Source organism: Ovis canadensis, chromosome 2 (genome assembly GCF_042477335.2).
Source record: "Ovis canadensis isolate MfBH-ARS-UI-01 breed Bighorn chromosome 2, ARS-UI_OviCan_v2, whole genome shotgun sequence".
Taxonomy (NCBI): domain Eukaryota; kingdom Metazoa; phylum Chordata; class Mammalia; order Artiodactyla; family Bovidae; genus Ovis; species Ovis canadensis.
Window position 1 is genome coordinate 10,347,000 of NC_091246.1, and position 21,712 is coordinate 10,368,711.

At 44.8% G+C, this 21,712-nt stretch overlaps 1 protein-coding gene across 9 annotated transcripts in view; it reads right to left on the reverse strand.

Annotated features, from left to right (window-relative positions):
• RGS3 (regulator of G protein signaling 3) overlaps nt 1-14,194 on the reverse strand; it is a 138,436-nt gene extending 124,242 nt beyond the window's left edge. For 5 of the 9 annotated variants that reach the window (XR_011254197.1, XM_069575359.1, XM_069575356.1 and 2 more), the window contains exon 1: nt 14,073-14,190. Coding sequence is in view for 7 of the 9 variants with exons in the window: in XM_069575359.1 (XP_069431460.1) it covers nt 14,073-14,175 (103 nt within the window). In the remaining 2 variants the exon portion in view is untranslated. Of the gene's footprint in view, nt 1-12,174; nt 12,293-14,072 lie in introns of those variants that run through there. The other 4 variants (XM_069575357.1, XM_069575355.1, XM_069575364.1 and 1 more) reach the window with 2 other exon arrangements.
• Nucleotides 14,195-21,712: the final 7,518 nt, after the last annotated feature.

The following is a 21,712-nucleotide window of genomic DNA, read 5'->3' on the forward strand; positions in this document are numbered from 1 at the left end:
CTGAGTCGGTGATGCCATCCAACCATCTCATCCTCTGTCGCCCCCTTCTCCTCCTGCCCTCAATCTTTCCCAGCATCAGGGTCTCTTCCAATGAGTCAGTTCTTGGCATCAGGTGGCCAAAGTATTGGAGCTTCAGCTTCAGCATCAGTCCTTCCAAAGAATATTCAGGGTTGATTTCCTTTAGGAGTAACTGGTTTGATCTCCTTGCAGTCCAAGGGACTCTCAAGAGTCTTCTCCAGCACCACAGTTTGAAAGCACCAAGTCTTCAGTACTCAGCCTTCTTTATGGTCCAACTTGAACATCTGAGGCTCCTGAAATCACCTTGTCCAACCTTCTCATTAGGTAGCCAGAACAGTCTCACCCAGAGATGGAAGGTGAGTTGCCCTGAGCCAAGGGGACCAAGGTAGGTCAAGCCAGAGCTAGAGCCCAGAACTATGCCCAAACTCCAGCTCCTTTCCTGTGCACAGAACTGGTTTTACAAAACACTCTTCTGTGTACTTTGCCTTTGCCAATGAAACCCTGGGGTCCAGGAGCAGAGAGAGCCATCAGACACATGACAAGGCTTTTCCTTTGCTTAGAAGCCAAAAGGAAGCCCAAAAGAGGGCAGGCTCCAAGAACGTCTCCATGTCTAGAGAAATGAAACACCGGGAGGAGAGGAAGTCAGGCTGAATCCCTGGGGCCTTCAGCGGGTTTAGGTAACAGCTCATCAAGGCCCTCACAAGCCCCCAAATCTCTGGTCTTGACAATATCCCCACTTTCTCCCCTGGCGCAGGGTGTGGGCTGTGAGTGCGCAGGAAGTTCAGGCTAGAGGACCTGAAGTCATCCTCATCGGGTGTTCAGGAGCACTGGAAAAGGCCTGGCCTCAGTTCCCGTGGGTCTACAGGTGGGCACCAACTCTGTCTACAAAGGGCGGTGGTGCCAGGTACCCAGAGAGCCTGCAGGAGCATAGCAGGGAGCAGGAATCCAGAGGTGAATGGAGGCCAGACAGGCCCCGCACAGCAGGAAAAATACTAGATGAGAGTGAGCTTCCAAAAGCGCAGGCAGGGATGGCAACAAACCCAAATTCTGTTTGGTCCAGGACCTGGGGGTTTCAGGCTCATTGGACACTGTGGGGATAAAGGTATGGAAGCTGGCTAAAGAAATTTCATCCAGCAGATCTTACTAAGTAGAGGACCGTGGGAAGATGAGCTCTGACTCTGAGGACACCATCAGGGAGAGACCTGCCCAGATAAGGAAGGAAGAAGATGGAGGTGGCAGACCACTGCTGGATGCAAGGTTCAGCAAGACTGTGTCCTAGAAGGAATTCATGCCATGCGGGGGTATGTAGAGAATACAGATCTGAGGGACTTGTCTGGCTAGCGTGGAACAGCAGTCACCTCCAAACTCTATTCACCTCTAAATCAATTCCCCATTTAAGAACTGCCATGCGTTGAAAGCCACAGGAAGGAGGACGATAACAGGACAAACACACAAAGAGGATGGGACTGCATGGAGCCGATTGGTAACACTCAGAGGGGGTTATGTCATCAATTTCACTCCCTGCCCTCCAAGGGAGATATGGTAGCTGCAGTGGCGCTGAGGAATTGGAGCCACCCAGCTCTTAGGAGGTGGCCCTGTAGAATTTCAAGCGTCTTGTTTTAAGGAGGGAGAATCTTGAGTTCCATTTGGAAAAAGCGGCCCTGGTATTTAATGGTACCACGACTGAGTGACTGAGCATGCATGTGTCCACGCTGGCAAAACAACAGTGAGCAGGGGGCTGCTGGGGCGGAATAAAAATTCTGATGGATCAATCCAACCCCATTCATCGGACTCTCTGCTTCCTGTGAAATTTGACATTAATGTGGCTTCCCAAGCTGATTTTCCTTCCAGCAGCAGATTGCGCTGCCAGCACAAGTCAGCTAGCGTCTTGACTGCAACCTCTGTGAGAGACTCTCAGAGAAAACCACCTGGCTAAGCCATCCCCAAACTCCTGACACACAGAAACAGTGAGATTAAAAATGTTTGGTTTTTTAAGCCAACACTTAGTGGGACCATTTGTTATGACACAGTAGATAACTAATACATACTCATGTTGCCTCCACAGTTGGATGACATAAATTTGATCTCAATTCTCAAGCCATTTTTCAATTTTAAAAACTGTTAAGAAAATACACTTCTAAGATAAATCACTATAGTATGACAGAGGATAAAGAAGACTTTCAGTTTTTGAGGTCCTTGATTTTCTTAATAAAGAATTTTGATAGATTTAAACCATACTCACTATCACCAAACTGCACAATCTGGAAATATCCCATATTAATCCAAGGACTCTTGAGAGTCCCTTGGACAGCAAGGAGATCAAACCAGTCAATCCTAAAGGAAATCAACCCTGAATATTCACTGGAAGGGCTGATGCAGAAGCTGAAGCTGAAGCTCCAATCCTTTGGCCACCTGATGTGAAGAGTTTACTCAATGGAAAGACCCTGATGCTGGGAAAGATTGAGGGCAGGAGGAGAATTGGGTGGCAGAGGATGAGATGGTTAGATAGCATCACTGACTCAATGAACATAAATTTGAGCAAACTGTGGGAGGTGGTAAAGGACAGGGAAGACTGCCATGCTGCAGTTCACGGGATTGCAAAGAGTCGGACATGACTTGGGACTGAACAGCAACAACAGCAACGAAACCACAGCTAAACACAGTTCCGCACAGGACTGCAGCTCAACGCAATCTCAGTCCCTAACACTGAATTAAGGTTATTCCAGATTGCTAGTGACCTCAAGCACCTGACAGAAGCAAATAAAGATCATTTTAAAGGAAGAGATCATTCCAGGTCTGTATTACGAAGGAAAAAATAACATTTCTGTGCCTGCCATTTGTAATAGACACTGCACCTAAAATGTAAAGAAACAGAAAGATTTAAAGAAACATGATGGAAAGAGATATGCAATTATTAACCAAAAGAAGACCAGCTATCTATGTCAACGTCAGGAAAAGTAGACTTTATCTCCACTAGAAATAAAGCGAAGACTTAAAAGAAGATCATAATAATATGAGTTTAAACTCATCAGAAAGATAATAATTCTAAATTTGTATGCTCTTACTATTGCTTCAAAATACATAAAGGAAAAAATGACAGAACTAAAATGAGAAATTGATAAATTTACAGTCATAACAGGAATTTTAACCCATTTCTCTTCGTAACTGATGGGGAAAAAAATCAGCAAAGACAGAATATGTGAACAACAAAAGCAGCGAACTTGACCTAAACCTGACATATACAAAGAACCCTACACCCATCTACTACAGATCTTTTCAAGCACAAAAGGAACATTTATAAAAATTGACATTATACTGGGCCATCAAAGGACTAACAGGATGCAAAATACATTGGACAAAAAACTACTAAAATCCCCAATACACAGAAATTAAGAAATATACTTCCAAATAACCAATGAATTCAACAAGAAATTACTTGAAAATTAGAAAATATTTTGAACTGAATGATGAAAAAAAAAAAAAACTACACATCAAATATAAGGCTTCTGGATTCTGGCAATTTTAACCCCAGGGAAAGTTACACAGTGTTTGCTTCATGAGAAACCACTGAACTGCACATCATTCGGAGGGACAATTTTCTGTCTGTGTGCTATATTTCATAATAAAGAGTTTCATTTTGTTTTGTTTTAAAAAAAAAAAAAAGAACATAGAGGGCTTCCCTGGTGGTCTAGAGGTTAAGGTTCCATGCTTCCACTGCAGGGGCAAGGGTTTGATCCCTGGTCAGGGAACTAAGATCCCACAGGCCATGTGTGGCATGGCAAAAAAAAAGAAAGAAAAAGAACATAAAAAGCAGAATTGGAAAAGAGAACAAAGGGCTATTGACAGGCCAGAAACTCTGAGAGTTTCTGAATGCTCTCAAGCAAATGGTCTCCAATCGACAGGAAAGCCTATAAAGGCTGAGGACCCTGACCAGCAAATGACAAGCTCCTGAGACATGGTCAGTGGGTTTCCCAGCCAAGCCCAGGGACTACTGCGGGCCCAGGGCAGCAAGGTGAGCCAGGGGCAGCTGGCAGGGCCATGTTGCGGGCCTCCAGTTCAGGGCCTGACTTCTCACTGCCCAACACAACATCCTCCTGGCATCTGTTCCCAAGCTTCATTCTCACTACGGAAAATGGACTTTTTATCTCTGTAGTTTCTAATGTGAGGCAGAGAAAGGAGAGCAACAAGTCCCGGCTAACGTGGTACTAGCACAACAAACACAGAAAAACAAAGAAGATGCCCAGTAGATTCATGACATTCCTTAGTCTACTCTGCCTTCAGAACCACATCTTTCTGACTTTGTCCTTCTAGCGAACCAAAGATTCCGGTCACTTCCTCTAGAGCCGACTCGCAAAGCCGCTACCCACAACTTCTATCCTGCAGGTTCATTTGGGGATAACAGTTCTAAAGAGAGGTGGGCTGTGTCTTGTGCCACCCAATGTTCACAGTTCCCTGCAGCCCTCAAAACACGGCCAGACTGCCTATCAGCTCCTGGCTCAGACACCCTGGAGGAAAGGCAACCTGTTCTCTTCCATGACCACTCACCACATTCAGCTCCTGGACCGAATCCCAGGCAAGCTAATAAGTTGGTATCCTTTCAAGAAGATACTCTTTAAATATTTATCAAACCTTTTTATGAACTTGGGTTTATATTTTCTATATAAAATATTGTGCCTAAAATTCACATAGAAACTCAGGAAATCTAAGATAATTTCAAATAATCTTGAAAAAGAAGAAAAAAGTTGAAAGATTCACACTTCCCAATTTCAAAACTTACTACAAAGCAACAGTAGTCAAGATAGTGTGATACTGGCATAAGAATTTTGTTGTTCAGTCACTAAATCATGTTGGACTGTGCAACCCCATGGACTACAGGACACCAGGCACCTCCGTCCTTCACTGTCTCCCAGAGTTTGCTCAAATTCATGTGCATTGAGTCAGTGATGCTATCTAACCATCTCATCCTCTGTTGCTCCTTTCTCCTTTTGCCTTCAATCTTTCCCAGCATCCTTCCAATGAATAGACAGACAGATCAATGGAAAAGAATTAAAAGTCTGAAAAGAAACTCATGCATGTACGGTTAATTAATTTTCAACATAGGTGCCAAGACCATCCAATGACAATATAATGGCATTTTCAACAAATGATCCCAAGACAACTGGAAACCATATACACATGAATTAAGTTGGATCCTTTCCTCACACCATATACAAAAATTAACTCAAAATCTTCCTCTAAAAAATACTTTTTAAACTCAAACTCAAAGACCAAAATCTAACAGTCAAAACTATAAGACTCTTAGAAGAAACAGAGTTAAATCCCTGTGATCTTGGATATGACAGTAGATGCTGAGATTTGACACCAAAAGTACAAGCAACAAAATGTAAAATGGATTAACTGGACTTCATCAAAATGAAAAACATTTGTGCTTCAAAGAAAACTATCAAGAAAGTGAGTCAAAAAACCCACAGATTGAAAAAAATTTGTAAATAATATATGATAAGGGACTAGTATTCAGCCTATACAAAGAATTCTTGGTGGTAGTGTTTAATCACTCAAGTCATGTCTGACTCTTTGTGACCCCACAGACTGTAATCTGCCAGGCTTCTCTGTCCATGAGATTTTCTAGGCAAGAATACTGGAGTGAGTTGCCATTTCCTTCTCCAGGGGATCTTTGTGACCCAGGGATTGAACCCACATCTCCTGCTTGGCAGGCAGACTCTTTACCACTGAGCCCTTGCAACTTAATAAAAAACAAATAGTCCTGGAATCAGGGCTTCCCTCATAGCTCAGTTGGTAAAGAATTTGCCTACAATGCAGGAGACCCCAGTTGGATTCCTGGGTCCAAAAGATCCACCAGAGAAGAGATAGGCTACCCATTCCAGTATTCATTGGCTTTCCCTGTGGCTCAGCAGGTAAAGAATTTGCCTGCAATGAGGGAGACCTGAGTTCGATCCCTGTGTTGGGAAGATCCCATGGAGAGGGGAAAGGCTACCCACTCCAGTACTCTAGCCTGGAGAATTCCAAGGACTGTATAGTTCATAGGGTCACAAAGAGCCCGACACAACTGAGTGACTTTCACTTTCAGTCCTGAAATTGGCTATTTAAGTTAATTTTAAATTAAATGGGCAAATAATCTGAATAAACTTTCACAAATATATAATTAGCCCATAAGCATATGACAGATGCTCAATAGCGCTGGTCATCAGAGAAATGCAAGTCAAGACCATAATGAGATACCACTTCACATCTACTAGGATGGCTAGAATCAAAAAGTCAGACAATAGCAAGTGTTGGTGAGATTGTGGAGAAATCAAAAACCTCAGCCTTGCTGATGGAAATGTAAAATGGTGCAACCACTCTGGAAGAGAGTTTGATAGCTTCTCAAACAGTTAAACACAGGGTTGCCATTTGACCTAGCAATTCTTGTTGTTGTTGCTCAGTCAACCAGTCATGTCCAACTCTTTGCCACGCCATGGACTGCAGCACACCGTGCCTCCCTGTCCCTCACCATCTCCCAGAGTTTGCCCAAGTTCATGTTCATTGTATTGGTGATGCCGTCCAGCCATCTCATCCTCTGACACCGTCTTCTCCTGCCCTCGATCTTTCCCAGCACCAAGGACTTTTCCAATGAGTCATCTGTTCACATTAGGTAACCAAAATACTAGCTTCAGCATCAGTCCTTCCAGTGAATATTCAGAGTTGATCTCCCTTAAAAATGACTTGTTTTATTTCCTTGCTGTCCAAGGGACTCTCAGGAGTCTTCTCCAGCACCCCAGTTAGAAGGCATCAATTCTTTGGCATTCTGCCTTCTTTATGGTCCAGCTCTCACAACCATACGTGACCACTGGGAAGAGCACAGCCTTGACTATACAGACCTTTGTCGGCAGAGTAATGTCTCTGATTCTCAACACACTATCTAGGTTTGCCATCGCTTTCCTGCCAAGAAGCAATCGTCTTCTGATTTCATGGCTGCAGTCATCATCCACAATGATTTTCGAGCCCAAGAAGAGGAAATCTGTCATTGCTTCCACCTTTTCCCCTTCTATTTGCCATGAAGTAATGGAGCCGGATGCCATGATCTTAGTTTTTTTTTTAATATTTAGCCTTAAGGCAGCTCTTTCACTCTCCTCCTTCACCCTCATCAAGAGGTTCTTTAGTTCCTCTTCGCTTTCTGCCATTAGAGTGGTATCATCCACGTATCTGAGGTTGTTGATGTTCTTCCCGCCTATCTTGATTCCAGCTTGTAACTCATCCAGCCCAGCATTTCTCATGATGAGCTCGGCGTATCGGTTAAATAAACAGTGATGGCAGACATCCCGGTCATACTCCTTTCTCAATCTTGAACCAGTCAGTTGTTTCTTACAGGGTTCCAGACAACTGTCGCTTCTTGACCACATACAGTTTTCTCAGGTAAGATGCTCTGATATTCCCATCTCCCTAAGAGCTTTCCACAGCTTGTCATGATCTACACGGTCAAAGGCTTTAGTGTAGTTGATGAAACAGAGATACATATTTTTCTGAAATTCCCTTGCTTTTTCCATAATCCAGCGAATGTTGGCAATTTGATCTCTAGTTCCTCTTCCTTTTCTAAAACCAGCTTGGACATCTACAGTTCTTGGTTTGCATACAGCTGAAGCCTAGCATGCAAGATTTTAAGCATGACCTTAGCATGGGAGATGAGTGCAACTGTCTGCTGGTTAGAACATTCTTTGGTACCACCCTTATTGGGAATTGGATTGACCTTTTCTAGTGCTGTGGCCACTGGTGGGTCTTCTTCCAGATTTGCTGACATAATGAATGCAAAACCTTTATTTATGTCCTTTAGGGACATAAATAGTTCTGCTGGAATTTCATCGCAACCACTATATTTATGGGAAGTTCTCCTGGAGAAGGAAATGGCAACCCACTCAAGTATTCTTGCCTAGAGAAACCCATGGACAGAAAAACCTGGCAAGGTACAGTTCATGGGATTGCAAGAGTCGCACATGATTTAGCACTATCTTTACTAGCTTTATTAACAGCAGGGCTTCTTAAGGTCTACTTGACTTCACAGTCTAGAATGTCTGGCTCTGGGTGACTAACCACACCATTGTAGTAATCTGGTTCATTAAGATCTTTTTTTATATGGTTCTTCCATGTATTCTTTCCATCTCTTCTTGATCTCTTCAGCACCTACTAGGTGCCTTTTTTATTCTTTATCCTTTATTGTGCCAATTTTGGGGCAGAAAGATCCCTCGATGTTTCCAATTTTCGTGAAGAGATCTCTAATCTTCCCCCTTTTGGTGTTTTCTTCTATTATTAAACATTATTCACTAAAGAAGCCCTTCTTGTCCCTTCTAGCAATTCTATTCCAAGGTATACATGCAAGAGAATTGAAAATATTTGTCCACACAAAAACTTGTGTATGAATGTTTGTAGCAGAGCAGTATTCATCACAGACGAAAGACAGAAGCAATCTAAATGTCCATTAGTGGGTGCATAAACAAACGTGGTATATCCATACAATGGAATATTACTCAGCCACAAAAAAATCAAGGAAGTATTGATACATGCTACAACATGGATGAACCTTGAAAACATTATGCTAAGTGAAAGGAGCCAGTCACAAAAGACCACGTTATATGATTCCATTTATATGAAATATCCAAAATAAGCAAATCTATAGAGACAGAAAGTAAATTAGTGATGGCTTAGAGTTGAGGGACGGAGAGGATTGGGAATTGGGGGGTAGTAAACTAGGGCCTCCTTGGTGGCTCAGACAGTAAAGAATCCACCTACAATGCGGGAGACCTGGGTTCCATCCCTGGGTTGGGAAGATCCCCTGGAGAAGGGAAAGGCTACCCACTCCGGTATTCTGGCCTGGAGAATGCCATGGACAGAGGAGCCTGGCAGACTACAGTCCATGGGATCACAAAGAGTTGGTCACAACCGAGTGACTTTCACTTTCAAACTAACAGGTATAGTGTTTCCTTCTGAAGTGATAAAAATGGTCTGGAACTGACTGTGGCGATGGTTACACAACTCTGTGAATATGCTGAAAACCACTTAATTGTATACTTTAAATGAATGAATGGTAGATATGTGAATTATATCTCAATAAAGCTATTTTTTAAAGCCAGCAAATATACTAATAAAATTAAAATATATAATCCTGAAGGAAAAAAAATTATGAGCACCAGTAATGGCTTCTTCAAATTATACCATTTCTCATAAACAAAAATTCCTCTGGAGATGTTAGGTTCAAACTCTAGTTTACTTACTCCTCTCCCCTGAAGCCAGGCCATCTCCTACAAAGCAACTTAAAAGTATGGCCAATTAACATTACTTGAAGGTGCCCTTAGAGGGAGACAAAGGTTTGTACTCATGCACACAAACACACACATACAAATACATAAACCACAACATATTCCATACAGTATTCTCCCTGAAAGGAATTCTGGAAATTTACCTCCCTTAACAGTTTGTGCTCAGGAAAACTACCAGCTAGGCAGTAGCTTCGTCTGGGTCCACCCTGGCAAAACCCACAGCTAAAGGCCAGGAGCTACCTGCCATGCTGGGGGAAAGCCAGGAAATTGAGGAAAGCTTAGCAAAGACCTTCAGTTTAAGGGAGTCCACGGTGGCTGTTAAAACGGACTCTGAATCTACAGCTTCCAAACCTGGCTGACCATCAAAATACTACTTCTGTGACTTCTTGACTGTACCCCAGACCTGTTAAACCAGGATCTTCAGGAGAAGATTCTAGGAATCTGTAGGGGTTTTTGCTTTTGTTTTTTACTATTTATTTATTTATTTATTTGGCTGCACCAGGTATTGGTTGCAGCGTTTAGGATCTTTGTTGCTGCCTGTGAGATATTTTTGGTTGTTTTTTTACTTGCAGTATGTGAGATCTAGTTCCCTGACCAGCGATCGAACCTGGGGCTGGCACGATAGGAGTGGGAAATCTTAGCCACTGGACCACCAGGGAAGTCCCTGGGAATCTGTATATTTAACAGGCTCTCCAGATGCTTCTAATTATTGGCCACATTTGATAACTGCTGATAAGACTCCTCGTTCACAAGCAAAGGTCATTTGGTGTACAAAGAAAACCAGCAGCCTGGAAGAGGGCTGATTTTGTCAAGGAAACAGAGTTAATGCAGGAAACCAGAGGAAACTTTTCCAGTGTCTGTCCTCAGAGAGAGTTGAGAGGAGGCTATATACACAGAGCAAGAGGTTCCCCACCCCACCAGGTTCCTGCCCGCCTGCTGCTCACTCAGGGCACAGTCACTGGTTCACGCTGCAACCTTCCCTGATACCCACCCAACCCAGCCTGGAGGCCGTGGCTGGGCAGGGCGTTCACTCCCTGCTGGGCTGGACTCTCCCCAGTTTCCCAGATCTGGCAAGGAGATTACTTCAATAGAGGAATACAGGCTGATACAAGGAAATAGTCCCACCACACTAGTAAGGAAATGAAACGAGTTACAAAGCTGTACATACAATAGGATCTCAATTTTGTTAAAGTCAGGCAGGTGCACACACACAGAAATAAATCTGGAAGGATATAAACCATGTTAACAATGGCTTTCTCTGGGGATTTTCACTTTCTTCTTCTCACTGTGTTTAACAATGAATACATCTTACCATGATAATAAGGAGGAAAAACAATGAAACACATTTTTTACTTTTTAATCAGGACACAGCTAAGGTACCAAGGCCTCTGCCACCACAGCTCTCTGCCACTCTTTCCTGACCATCCCAGCCCCACCAACTCAGATCATCCCAGAAGCCTCCCTTGCCTGGTACAGCCCCACATCCCCATGGGGTTCACGAGAACGGCCTCTAACAGTTGGGAGGTTTAAATGAGATGACACAGGGAAAGCACTTGGCATGTGGCATGGCGAAAGATAAACATGCAATAAATGGCGGCAAGTTAATTCCTCTTACTGTTACCCTGTACCAACTGGACGCATGAATTCCAAGATGCCAGATGGCAGGTCATTCCTAGGGGCCAAGCCACTGCTTTTCCGTCACTCCTGCCTCTAGAGAAGAGGCAGGTTGTAAACACCCAAGTGTACTGATAGAGGTAGGCCTCTCAACAGGAGAGCCAGAACCCCAGGGAGGGTGTAACTCCTTCGGTGCCCTGTCTTTGAAATGTGGGCAAAGTCCACTTACGTTGCGCTAACTACTTCATCCTTCATAAAGAAAATTGTATAAAAGTTGTCTTGTACATGTACATGTATGGCTGAATCCCCTCACTGTTCACCTGAAACTCCCACAACATTGTTAATCAGCTATATCCCAATACAAAATGCTTTTGGTGTTAAAAAAAAATCTGTTTTGAAGTTTGTTTGTTTGTTTTTTAATGTTCTAGACATGGCATCTCAGAAGGCTTAAGCTTAGGCACCAACTGGCTCACTGGGAGACCTTCGTCTCTACATCTCAAGTCTTCAGAGAGGAGATATAACTCCCTCCCCACAGAGTTGCAGAACCAGTGAGGAGACAAGGGCTGCGAAGGGTTGCATCTTAGATCAGGGCTAATTATCTTCACTCTGGGGACTCTGGGGGCTGGCTTTGCCCAGACCGTTGGGAAGGCTGCTGCCCCGCTGTTACTGGGAGAACTCGGCTGTGCTATCTAGGGGTTTGGGAGCAGGTGCCTACTGCCCACTTCTTTCTACCTCCAGTCCCCAGGGCAGCCCTGTGAACCTTCGGAGAGCCAGGTAACTCCTGGAAGAGAGAATCCTTCCACCCCTGCTGAGGGTCAGGTGTCCACGGGAGCCACCACACTGCTGCGTCCAAGGTGAGCCCGCAGGAAGCCAAGGCCCCCTGGGCTGACCTGCACCTGTCTTGTCCCTGAGCCAAAGGAAAGAGGACCCAGATCTCAAGATGTAGTAACAAGACCTTGATTTAACGCCGAGCAGCTCGCTAATGGGAAACTCAGCGGCGGCAGACCGGATCTCTCAAGTATTAACTGGGCACGATTATTCCAGCCAAGACAGCCAGCAGCAACTACCCTGGACACCAATGGCCAAGCAGCAGGTGGTGTCCAGAGGCTTGCTCGGCCTGAGCCCCTCCTGGATGACCACGGGAGGCAGGTGCTCCCGGCCTCACCTACCCCCTAGGGAGCTGCCCTCTCTGGGCATGCGGGCAGAGCGAAGCCACCTCGGGCGGCGCACTTACCAAAGGTGGTGAGATAGAAGGACAAGCCCGGCTGGGCGCGCCGGCTCCCGAGGGAGACACGGTGCAGGGAGCGCTCCATGGTGGCGGCTCCGCTCCGCCGGGCCAGGGCGAGGGCGCCTGTAACTCGAGGCGTCTGTGTTGCTCCCAGTAACCCAGGCAGCAGGTTCACCCGCCCCCACGCCAGTTTCGCCGCCGCCAGGCGGGAGGCCAGCTGCAGCACACTTTTGAACCGGCGGCGCGCCGGGTTCTGATTGGCCCGCGCGGGTTTGAATGGAGAGATTTCCACCTGACCGAGCCGCCGCGGGCAGAGGGGAAGGAGGCGACCGCGGGACCTCTGCAACAGCAGCACGGCGGCCGGGACAGGCCAGGGACCGCGGTCCTCCAGGTGGAGCCGTGGACGGACGACCCTACCGGGGATTGGGGCTCTCCGCCCCGGGCTGGGCTGCAAGTACCAGCCCTATGCCGGCCCGCGACTCCTGACTTGCCCACGCCTGGCACCCTCAGACCAGCAATTAGCCAGGTTCAACATGCTTTGAAGTTCAGACCAGTAATCACCCTCCCTAAGCAAGGTCAGAGGAGTACACTCCTGGCCCAATGCAGTGGGAACTGAAAAAATTTTCTGCACACTTGGACCCCTGACCACCAACCCCCACCCCTCGCAACCACCACCAGCCAGGCTGCAGGCCCCTTTCCTGACCCCAGCCCCTCCATCTCTTTCTTGAGCCTTCTCTTGGATGGGAGCAGCCTGGCACAGGTCCAGACCAGAGCAGCTTCCTCCAGCCAGCCTCATGGCCCACCATCTGCAGCCTGGTGCCAGGAGACAGGAGGACAGGCCCCTAGCACCTGAGAGGACAGAAATGCACGGTATGGTGCATGGGGGTGTGGATGTGCTTAGTAGTATCCAGTTCCTTGGGACCCCAAGAACTAGCCTGCCAGGCTCCTCTGTCTATGAGATTTTCCAGGCCAGAATACTTGAGTGGGTTGCCATTTCCTACTCTATGGGATCTTCCTGACTTAGGGATCGAACCCACGTCTCCTGCATTGGCAGGCGGATTCTTTACCACTGTGAAGCCCACGCGGAGGGATAGGCCCTTTCAATCTCCCGAGTGGTGGGAGGAAGCAGAGCTGGAAGGAGGGTCAGCCCCTGTGCTGTTTTGTCGGCAAACATTCATGGGATGCCTCTGGGAGGAGTTTCACACCAAGACATCTGCTCTGCAACCCTCTGTTGCTGCTGAGGGAGAGAAAGCTGCTGGTCTTATGTAAATCTAAAAATGGGGAGTGTTGGAAGTTGCCAAATGGATATTTGTGACTCACTGAGCCACTCAAGACAAGATGGGAGGATGCAAGAGAGAAAGTGGAGAAAAAAGCTTTATGTATTGAGGACGTAGTGCCAGTGGCTGAGCTGTACAATTTACAGCCATCTTCTCGGTTAATCTTTACTAGTAACTCTAGGAAGTACTAGCTCCAGTTCACCAGGGATAAATCTGAATCTCACACAGAGAGAACAGATGACTTGTCCAGGGTTGGCAGAGCTGAAAGTTAAGCCCAGGCCTGTCGGTCCCAAGGACCATCCTCCTTCTGTTCTTCCTTGGCCTCCATGCCTGCCCCATGGCCAATGGCAAGAGAGGGTAGCAGACCTGCCTTCTTGAGGCAGGTAAGGAAACTGGATGCCACAGGGCCAACTGGCCACCAGCGGGGAAGAGAAACTGGAGAAGAGCCCAGAAATCTACAAACGAGTGGTCAACTGCAAATGACTCACGTATCGGCCAGCGGATCATGTGAATCCTGGCTCATTATAAAGCCCTTTCTCCTCTCCCACCACACCCGCTTGTTGAGCACTGCCCCATAGCAGGGACAAGCCGATTCCCTGGCCCCAGCCCAGTGGTAGACAGACTTACCTGCACCCTGGACTTGAGTGGGCCTGATCCTTCTCCTGGCTGGGGAAGTCTGAGTCCAGGCATCCTTTATGGCCAGGGAGATATCCGGGCTCTGCCACTCCATGCAGCCAGGGAAAATAGGCAAGTTTAGGCTCAAGCCATAGGATACAGACAAGACACTGAGGCTGAAAGTGCTGAAGACCTGTGGAAGCAAGATGGGAGCATGACATGGCCTGAGGACGTCCCTGAGAGAGGGGTTCACTCCAGTAGGAATTAGAAAGTATGGTATTCCAGAGCCTGGGGAAAGGGAAGTCCATGAAGGGAAAAGTGACGAGCCCAGGGGACAGTGGCCCCTTCAAAGCTCTGCCAGGGACCACTTGCACTAGGGAAGACCACCTTGAACTCAGGAAGCTGTGAGCAACCGGCAGATGCACATTCTATTCCGGTCCATTGAGTTGTTTGTCTTCTTTCTACATTATTTTAGGACTATTTAACATCTGTTGAGTCCTGCATGCGTGCATGTGTGCTAAGTCGCTTCAGCTGTGTCCAACTCTACGAGACCCTATGGACTGTAGCCCACCAGGCTCTTCTGTCCATGGGGATTCTCCAGGCAAGAATACTAGAGTGGGTTGCCATGCCCTCTCCAGGGGATCTTCCCACCACAGGGATCAAACCCACATCTCATGTCTCCTGCATTGGCAGGTGGGTTCTTTACTAGCGCTACCTGGAAAGCCCCAGTAAATCCTAGTCCCCCTCTATTATTATTTTTCCAAATTGTTTTAGATATCAGACCAGGTGACATCTTAGAGGTACTAAGGTACAGCCAGCAGGAGGGCTGGGCAGACTTACATTATCCGTATGTGGCCTGGGGGAGAAAAGATGGAGGCCCACACTGGGGTCAAGGTCCCGCTGCCTCGCAGTTTCCCTCATGACTCCTTCTGCCGCGTCAGCAACTAACCTGTTCAGCTGGGAGACCCCAGTGCCACTCTGATACTAATCTAACTCCTTTAGTAGAGCAATGAAGCTTCCTTCTCTTAAAGGGGAAGGTTGTTCTTTTCTCAGGAGGGGGAGGACAGAAGTGGGCGGAGCCTGGGCAGCAGCACTGCAAGAGACACTGGCCCTTTAACCCACACTGCGGTCGACACGGGATGTCCAGAAAGGGTTGCCATTTGTGGCCCTGCTTTCTCCAAAAAGGCAAGGGAGTGTGAGAACGAGGCCTGGCTTTGAGACATGCCCTGAACACTCTAGCTCTCCCTGGCCATGGGCCTCAGTATCCCTCTTATACTTACACACACTCCACACATACAAACTAAACACACACAATGTAAACACTGCACACACACACACCTACCATAACACTTCTGATGTACATTCACAAATACACCAGATATACAAATATACCATATAGATACACACACCACATACACACCTCACACATATATACAATCACATCTCTGGACATACACAGGTGCATAGCCACATGCTACACACACACACACACACAAAAAAAAAACACTTAAATGTCCTATACACATACACCACACCCACATACAAAGATTGATTATAGATATTTTTAAGACTGACTCCCTTTCTAGAAAAATAAGGACTTCTCGTGTTTGGATGGAAGAGACTAGAGAGATTTATTTGGGTGCATTTTCACATTAGCTATCAAAGAAACCTAGTGCCTTTAAGATAGTATCTGACCTGATAGTCAAAGCAATTTTAAAAAATAACAATAAAGGGGACAAAGATTACCAGATGTTAAATAGTCTTAAAGTAATATAGAAAGAAGACAGATCAATGGAACAGAGTAGAAAGTTCAGGGAAAACATGATTTGATTTAGAAAACAAGAACAATTTTCAAAATTCTTTAAAGACATTTTAAAAAGTTAAAAGTGGAACAGCTAATGCAGATGAAATTTTAAAAGGAAATAATAAGGTTAAAGTTGAAACTTATCTTTAGAAAATAGACTTCAACAATAAAACCATGGCCTGGTTCTTTTCAAAGAACAGAACTCTGGCAAAACAAAGAAAGCTATAAAGAAGCAAGTTTAGGAAAGAGAGGGATAGCCAAGATACAAAAGTAATACTTTAAATTATGAGAGAAAACCATTGCAACCTTATTTGTAAATGTGAAAATCTGGGGGGGAACTGATGCTTTTCAAGAAAGTATTAATTGTTAAAATTGATACAAGAGTTTGAAATTTTTAATAGATCACTAACCATAGATAAAATACAAAAGGGAATAAAAAATCTACCTGACAAAATTATAGAAAACTTGAAAATGGCAACCCACTCTAGTATTCTTGCCTGGGAAATTCCATGGACAGAGAAGCCCAGCAGGCTACAGTCACGGGGTCACAAAAGAGTCGGACATGATTAAACAACAGACAGTTTTAGAAAACAATTCTATTAGACCTTCAAGAAACAGATAATGCCTCTGTAGTTTAAAACTTTTTCAGAACTATAAAAAATGCTGGAAGATTTGTCAGCCCTAGATATGAGGCTGCTGCTGTGCTGCTGCTGCTAAGTCACTTCAGTCATGTTCAACTCTGTGTGACTCCATAGCCAGTAGCCCACCAGGCTCCCCCGTCCCTGGGATTCTCCAGGCAAGAACACTGGAATGGGTTGCCATTTCCTTCTCCAATGCATGAAAGTGAAAAGTGAAAATGAAGTCGTTCAGTCGTGTCCGACCCTTAGTGACCCCATGGACTGCAGCCTACCAGGCTCCTCCATCCATGGGATTTTCCAGGCAAGAGTACTGGAGTGGGGTGCCATTGCCTTCTCCAGATGTGAAGCTAAGCAAAGACAAAAACCAGATAAGGTTAGCAGCAGCAAACTACAGACCAAAGGCCAAAGATAAAAACAAGAGTAGAAATTAATAAAATAGAAAACATAGAAAAAGAAGATCTATTAAAAATGTGACAAAACTAGGCCCACATCCTCCCAGTTTTGCCACATTCCCTTTTTAAAAGAAAAATCAGAAATCTCTAATTTTTAATATATTTCCCAATTTTTTAATATTGACAATTCAAATCTTTTTTAAATATCATGTTAGTCAAATGAAATATATCTATGTCCTATAACTAGTTTGAAATCTCTGCTAGGCCAATCTGACTTATGAATATAGACACAGAAATCCTAAATAAAATAATAGCAAATCAAATCCAGCAGTAAATTCATGATTCATTCAAATGGTATTTATTCTAGGAATGCAAAGATGGCTCAAATTTAATGAACATATTAGGGCAGGGATTGGCAAACTATGCCTACAGGCCAGATCCAGCCAGCCAACCTGCTTTTGTATAGCAGGTAAGCTAAGAATGGATTTAAAAGCTTTTAATGGTTGAAAAAGATTTATTTTTTAAACAGTTTTTCTATGGCCATAAAAAGTCAAAATTTTAAAATTAAAAACTGAGTTTAGGACTTCCCTGGTGGTCCAGTGGTTAAGAACTCACATTCCAAAGCAGGGAACTCAGGTTCGATCCCTGGTCTGGGAACTAAGATTCCAGACGCCATGGGGCAACCAGAGAATAAGCCCATGTGCAGCAACGAAGATCCCGCGTGCCACAACTAAGACCCAACATAGCAAATAAATAAATAATTTTTAATGAATTTAAGATATTTACAAAATATATGGCAAATATGTATATAGGTACGAAGTAGTCTTACAAATCAGTAAGAAAAAAATGTATCAAAGAATATGAATAATCATTGCACAAGAGAGAAAGTTACTCCTTGGAAGAAAAGTTATAACCAACCCAGATAGCATATTCAAAAGCAGAGACATTACTTTGCTGACTAAAGTCCATCTAGTCAAGGTTATGGTTCTTCCTGTGGTCATGTATGGATGTGAGAGTTGGACTGTGAAGAAGGCTGAGCACCGAAGAATTGATGCTTTTGAAGTGTGGTGTTGGAGAAGACTCTTGAGAGTCCCTTGGACTGCAAGGAGATCCAACCAGTCCATTCTGAAGGAGATCAGCCCTGGAATTTCTTTGGAAGGAATGATACTAAAGCTGAAACTCCAGTACTTTGGCCACCTCATGCGAAGAGGTGACTCATTGGAAAAGACTCTGATGCTGGGAGGGATTGGGGCAGGAGGAGAAGGGGATGACAGAGGATGAGATGGCTGGATGTCATCACCGACTCAATGGACGTGAGTCTGAGTGAACCCCAGGAGATGGTGATGGACAGGGAGGCCTGGTGTGCTGCGATTCATGGGGTCGCAAAGAGTTGAACACAACTGAGCGACTGAACTGAATTGAACCAAAAAAAAGAAAAAAAATCATCCCACCATTTGCCTTCAGGAAGTTCAAGCCTTTGTATTTATAGATGAGACAACTAAGCTTCAGAGTTGTTAAATGAATCAGGTTGCTAGGGTAGTAAATAAACAGTGGAAGAATAAGAGTCCAGCCAAAGAACCATTATAGAATGTGATCATTCACACTAATCTTCCTGCTCAGAGTGATGAAGCTGCAAACTAGTAGGTCTAAGACCTCCATGGCTTCTGACACATTAAGAGTCAATTCAACAAATGTTTGCTAAGCTAATAAGCACCTGTGTTGTGTCAAGCCTTAGGCTGAACACTGAACATACAGAAGTGAACAAGATGGAGTTTAAAATCTGGGGGAAGACTGGATGAGTGTTACAACAGAGGAAACATGGTAACCTGCAGAAACACGGATTAATATCTCACTTAGCCTGGGCAGCTGGACAAACCAGGATGAGAAAGCAAGTCAGAGAAGACTTCTCAAAGAAAGTGAGACCCAAAGGATGATTTAGCCAAGCTAAGGAGGTGAAGGAAGGGTTACAGGTAAAGAGAGCAAAACATTTAAAGACCAGAAAGCGAGAGAAGCTCACACATTTGAGGAACAGAGCAATGGGATATACGGCAGGGAGCCTGGCGTGTGATGAAGGAAGTAATACATAAGAAGATAAACATCTTACAGGGCTTCATGTATTAAAAGGAGCTCAGGCTCCTAAAGGTAGGACAGTCCTTGAAAGATTTTAACTAAGATCCCAACAGGTTTTGTGCTTTAGAAAAATCGCTCTGGCTAGAGTGTCACACAGAGAAGGCAATGGCAACCCACTCCAGTACTCTTGCCTGGAAAATCCCATGGACGAAGGAGCCTGGTAGGCTGCAGTCCATGGGGTCACTAAGAGTCAGGCACGACTGAGCGACTTCACTTTCACTTTTCACTTTCATGCATTGGAGAAGGAAATGGCAACCCACTCCAGTGTTCTTGCCTGGAGAATCCCAGGGATGGGGGAGGCTGGTGGGCTGCCATCTATGGGGTCGAACAGAGTCTGACATGACTGAAGCGACTTAGCAGAGTGTCAAAAGTGGATTGGGAAGATGGAGGGGTGGCATGAGGGTTGGAATCAGGAGTGTTATTAGGGAAAGTCTTTTCCAGCGACCCATCTTAAAAAAAAACTAGTGCAGTAACAGTAGGGCTTATTGTTGTTTTTCAGTCACTAAGTCACGTCTGACTCTTTGTGATCCCATGGACTGCAGCATGCCAGACTTCTGTCTTCCACTATCTCCTGGAGTTTGCTCAAATTCATGTCCATTGAGTCAGTGATGCTTTCTAACCATCTCATCCTCTGCCGCCCTCTTCTTTTGCCTTCCGTCTTTCCCAGCATCAGGGTCTTTTCCAATAAGTCAGCTCTTCACTTCATGTGGGCTGAAGTATTGGAACTTCAGCATCAGTCCTTCCAATGAACATTCAGGATTGATTTTCTTTCAGTTCAGTTCAGTTCAGTTGCTCAGTTGTGTCTGACCCTTTGCCACCTCATGGACTGTAGCATACCAGGCTTCCCTGTCCATCACCAACTCCTGGAGTTTGCTCAAACTCATGTCCACTGAGTTGGTACTGCCATCCAACCATCTCATCCTCTGTTATCCCCTTCTCCTCCTGCCTTCAGTCTTTCCCAGCCTCAGGGTCTTTTCCAATGAGTCAGTTCTTCCCATCAGATGGCCAAAGTATTGGAGTTTCAGCTTCAGCATCAGTCCTTCCAATGAATATTCAGGACTGATTTCCTTCAGGATGGACTAGTTTGATCTCCTTGCAGTCCAAGGGACTCTCAAGAGTCTTCTCCAACACCACACTTCAAAAGCATCAATTCTTTGGTGCTCAGCCTTCTTTATGGTCCAACTCTCACATCCATACATAACTACTGGAAAAACCATAGCTTTGACTATATGGACCTTTGTCAGCAAAGTGATATCTCCGTTTTTTTAATATGCTATCTAGGTTTGTCACAGCTTTCCTTCCAAGGAGCAAGCGTCTTTTAATTTCAAGGCTGCAGTCACTGTCCACAGTAATTTTGGAGCCTAAGAAAATAAAATCCATCACTGCTTTCACTTTTTCCCCTTCCACTTGTCAAAAAGTAATGGATGGAAAAACGCAGAATTAACAGGACTTGGTGGTTGATTGAAAGGTAAGAGAAGAGAAATTCTGACCTGAGAAATTAGCTTGGTTCAGAAGTACCATTTACAGAGATGGAGAACATGACAGCAACTCTGAGCCTGCTAAGGTCAAGTTACCGACTTGCTGTCCAAGCGAAGATGCCAAGTGAACGGTTGAATACACTGGATATAAATTCAGGAGAAAATAACTTAGGCTGAAAATATAGATTTAGGAATTCCCAATGAAGCCATGGTATGAATAAAAGAGCCCAAAGAGAATGTTTATTGTGAGAAGAGGGTTCAGAAAAGAACTGAGAAGAATATCAACTGAACAGGCAGGCAGAGGAAGAACGTTTAGAAAGGGAAAAGGTAAGCCAAGCAGGGTATTAAGAAAAGATAATAGTCAACAATCTCAAACACTGTTGAGAGGTCAAGGAGGTTAGTAACTGAGAAGTGTCCATTGGATTCAGCAACAAGACAATTGCTGTTGACCTTCCATCCCAGAATAAAATGCTGGGAGGCAACAGCTCCACATGAATGAAACTGTACCAAATTCACTCCAAAAGGAAAAATACCCTGGGCTCAAAGCCAGAGAATATTCTTGGGTCAGGTTTTTTTCTTGTTCTAAATTTAACCAGCTGGAATGTTTTGTTAAGTGGTATTTTTTCACCCTTGAAATGCAGGATTGATCTTTTGAAAGTATGTCTGTAATTCATCTTCAAGGTAAAACACAGTGGTTGTCTATGGGAGCAGGTGCTGGTTGCTGTAAATACCACTGAGAAATTTTAATTTGCCTCAGGTGTAGAAGCCTTTGGTGACCCAAATACACAAACAGGGTCTAAGTAGGAACCAAGTTTAAAAAAAAAAAAAAGCTTCAGAATTTCAACTAAGTTGAGAGATATTGTTTCAAAACAGAAGAGAACAAAACCTTCCCTGCCAAAGGAACGTAAAATAGTAAGTTCAGTGCAATGATAAGAGCCAAGGACTTGACAGAAAAGCAGAGTCCCCTGCGTCTCCTAGACTGGCTCAGTTTCCTTGTGGTTCTGTCGGAATCCCTTTCAGCCTCTTCAAGAAGCACCCCTTTTCCTGACCTGATGATAAGCAGCTTGGCTTAGCATAGCCAAGGGCTCCAGAGGCCCTCATAAAGTTTTCCGAACTTAAACAACATAAACTTCTGCCTCTCACCAAGACAGAGTAACATCTTGGGACTGGATCCAATTCAGGGAATGGATTTTCCCTCTCGCCTGAAACA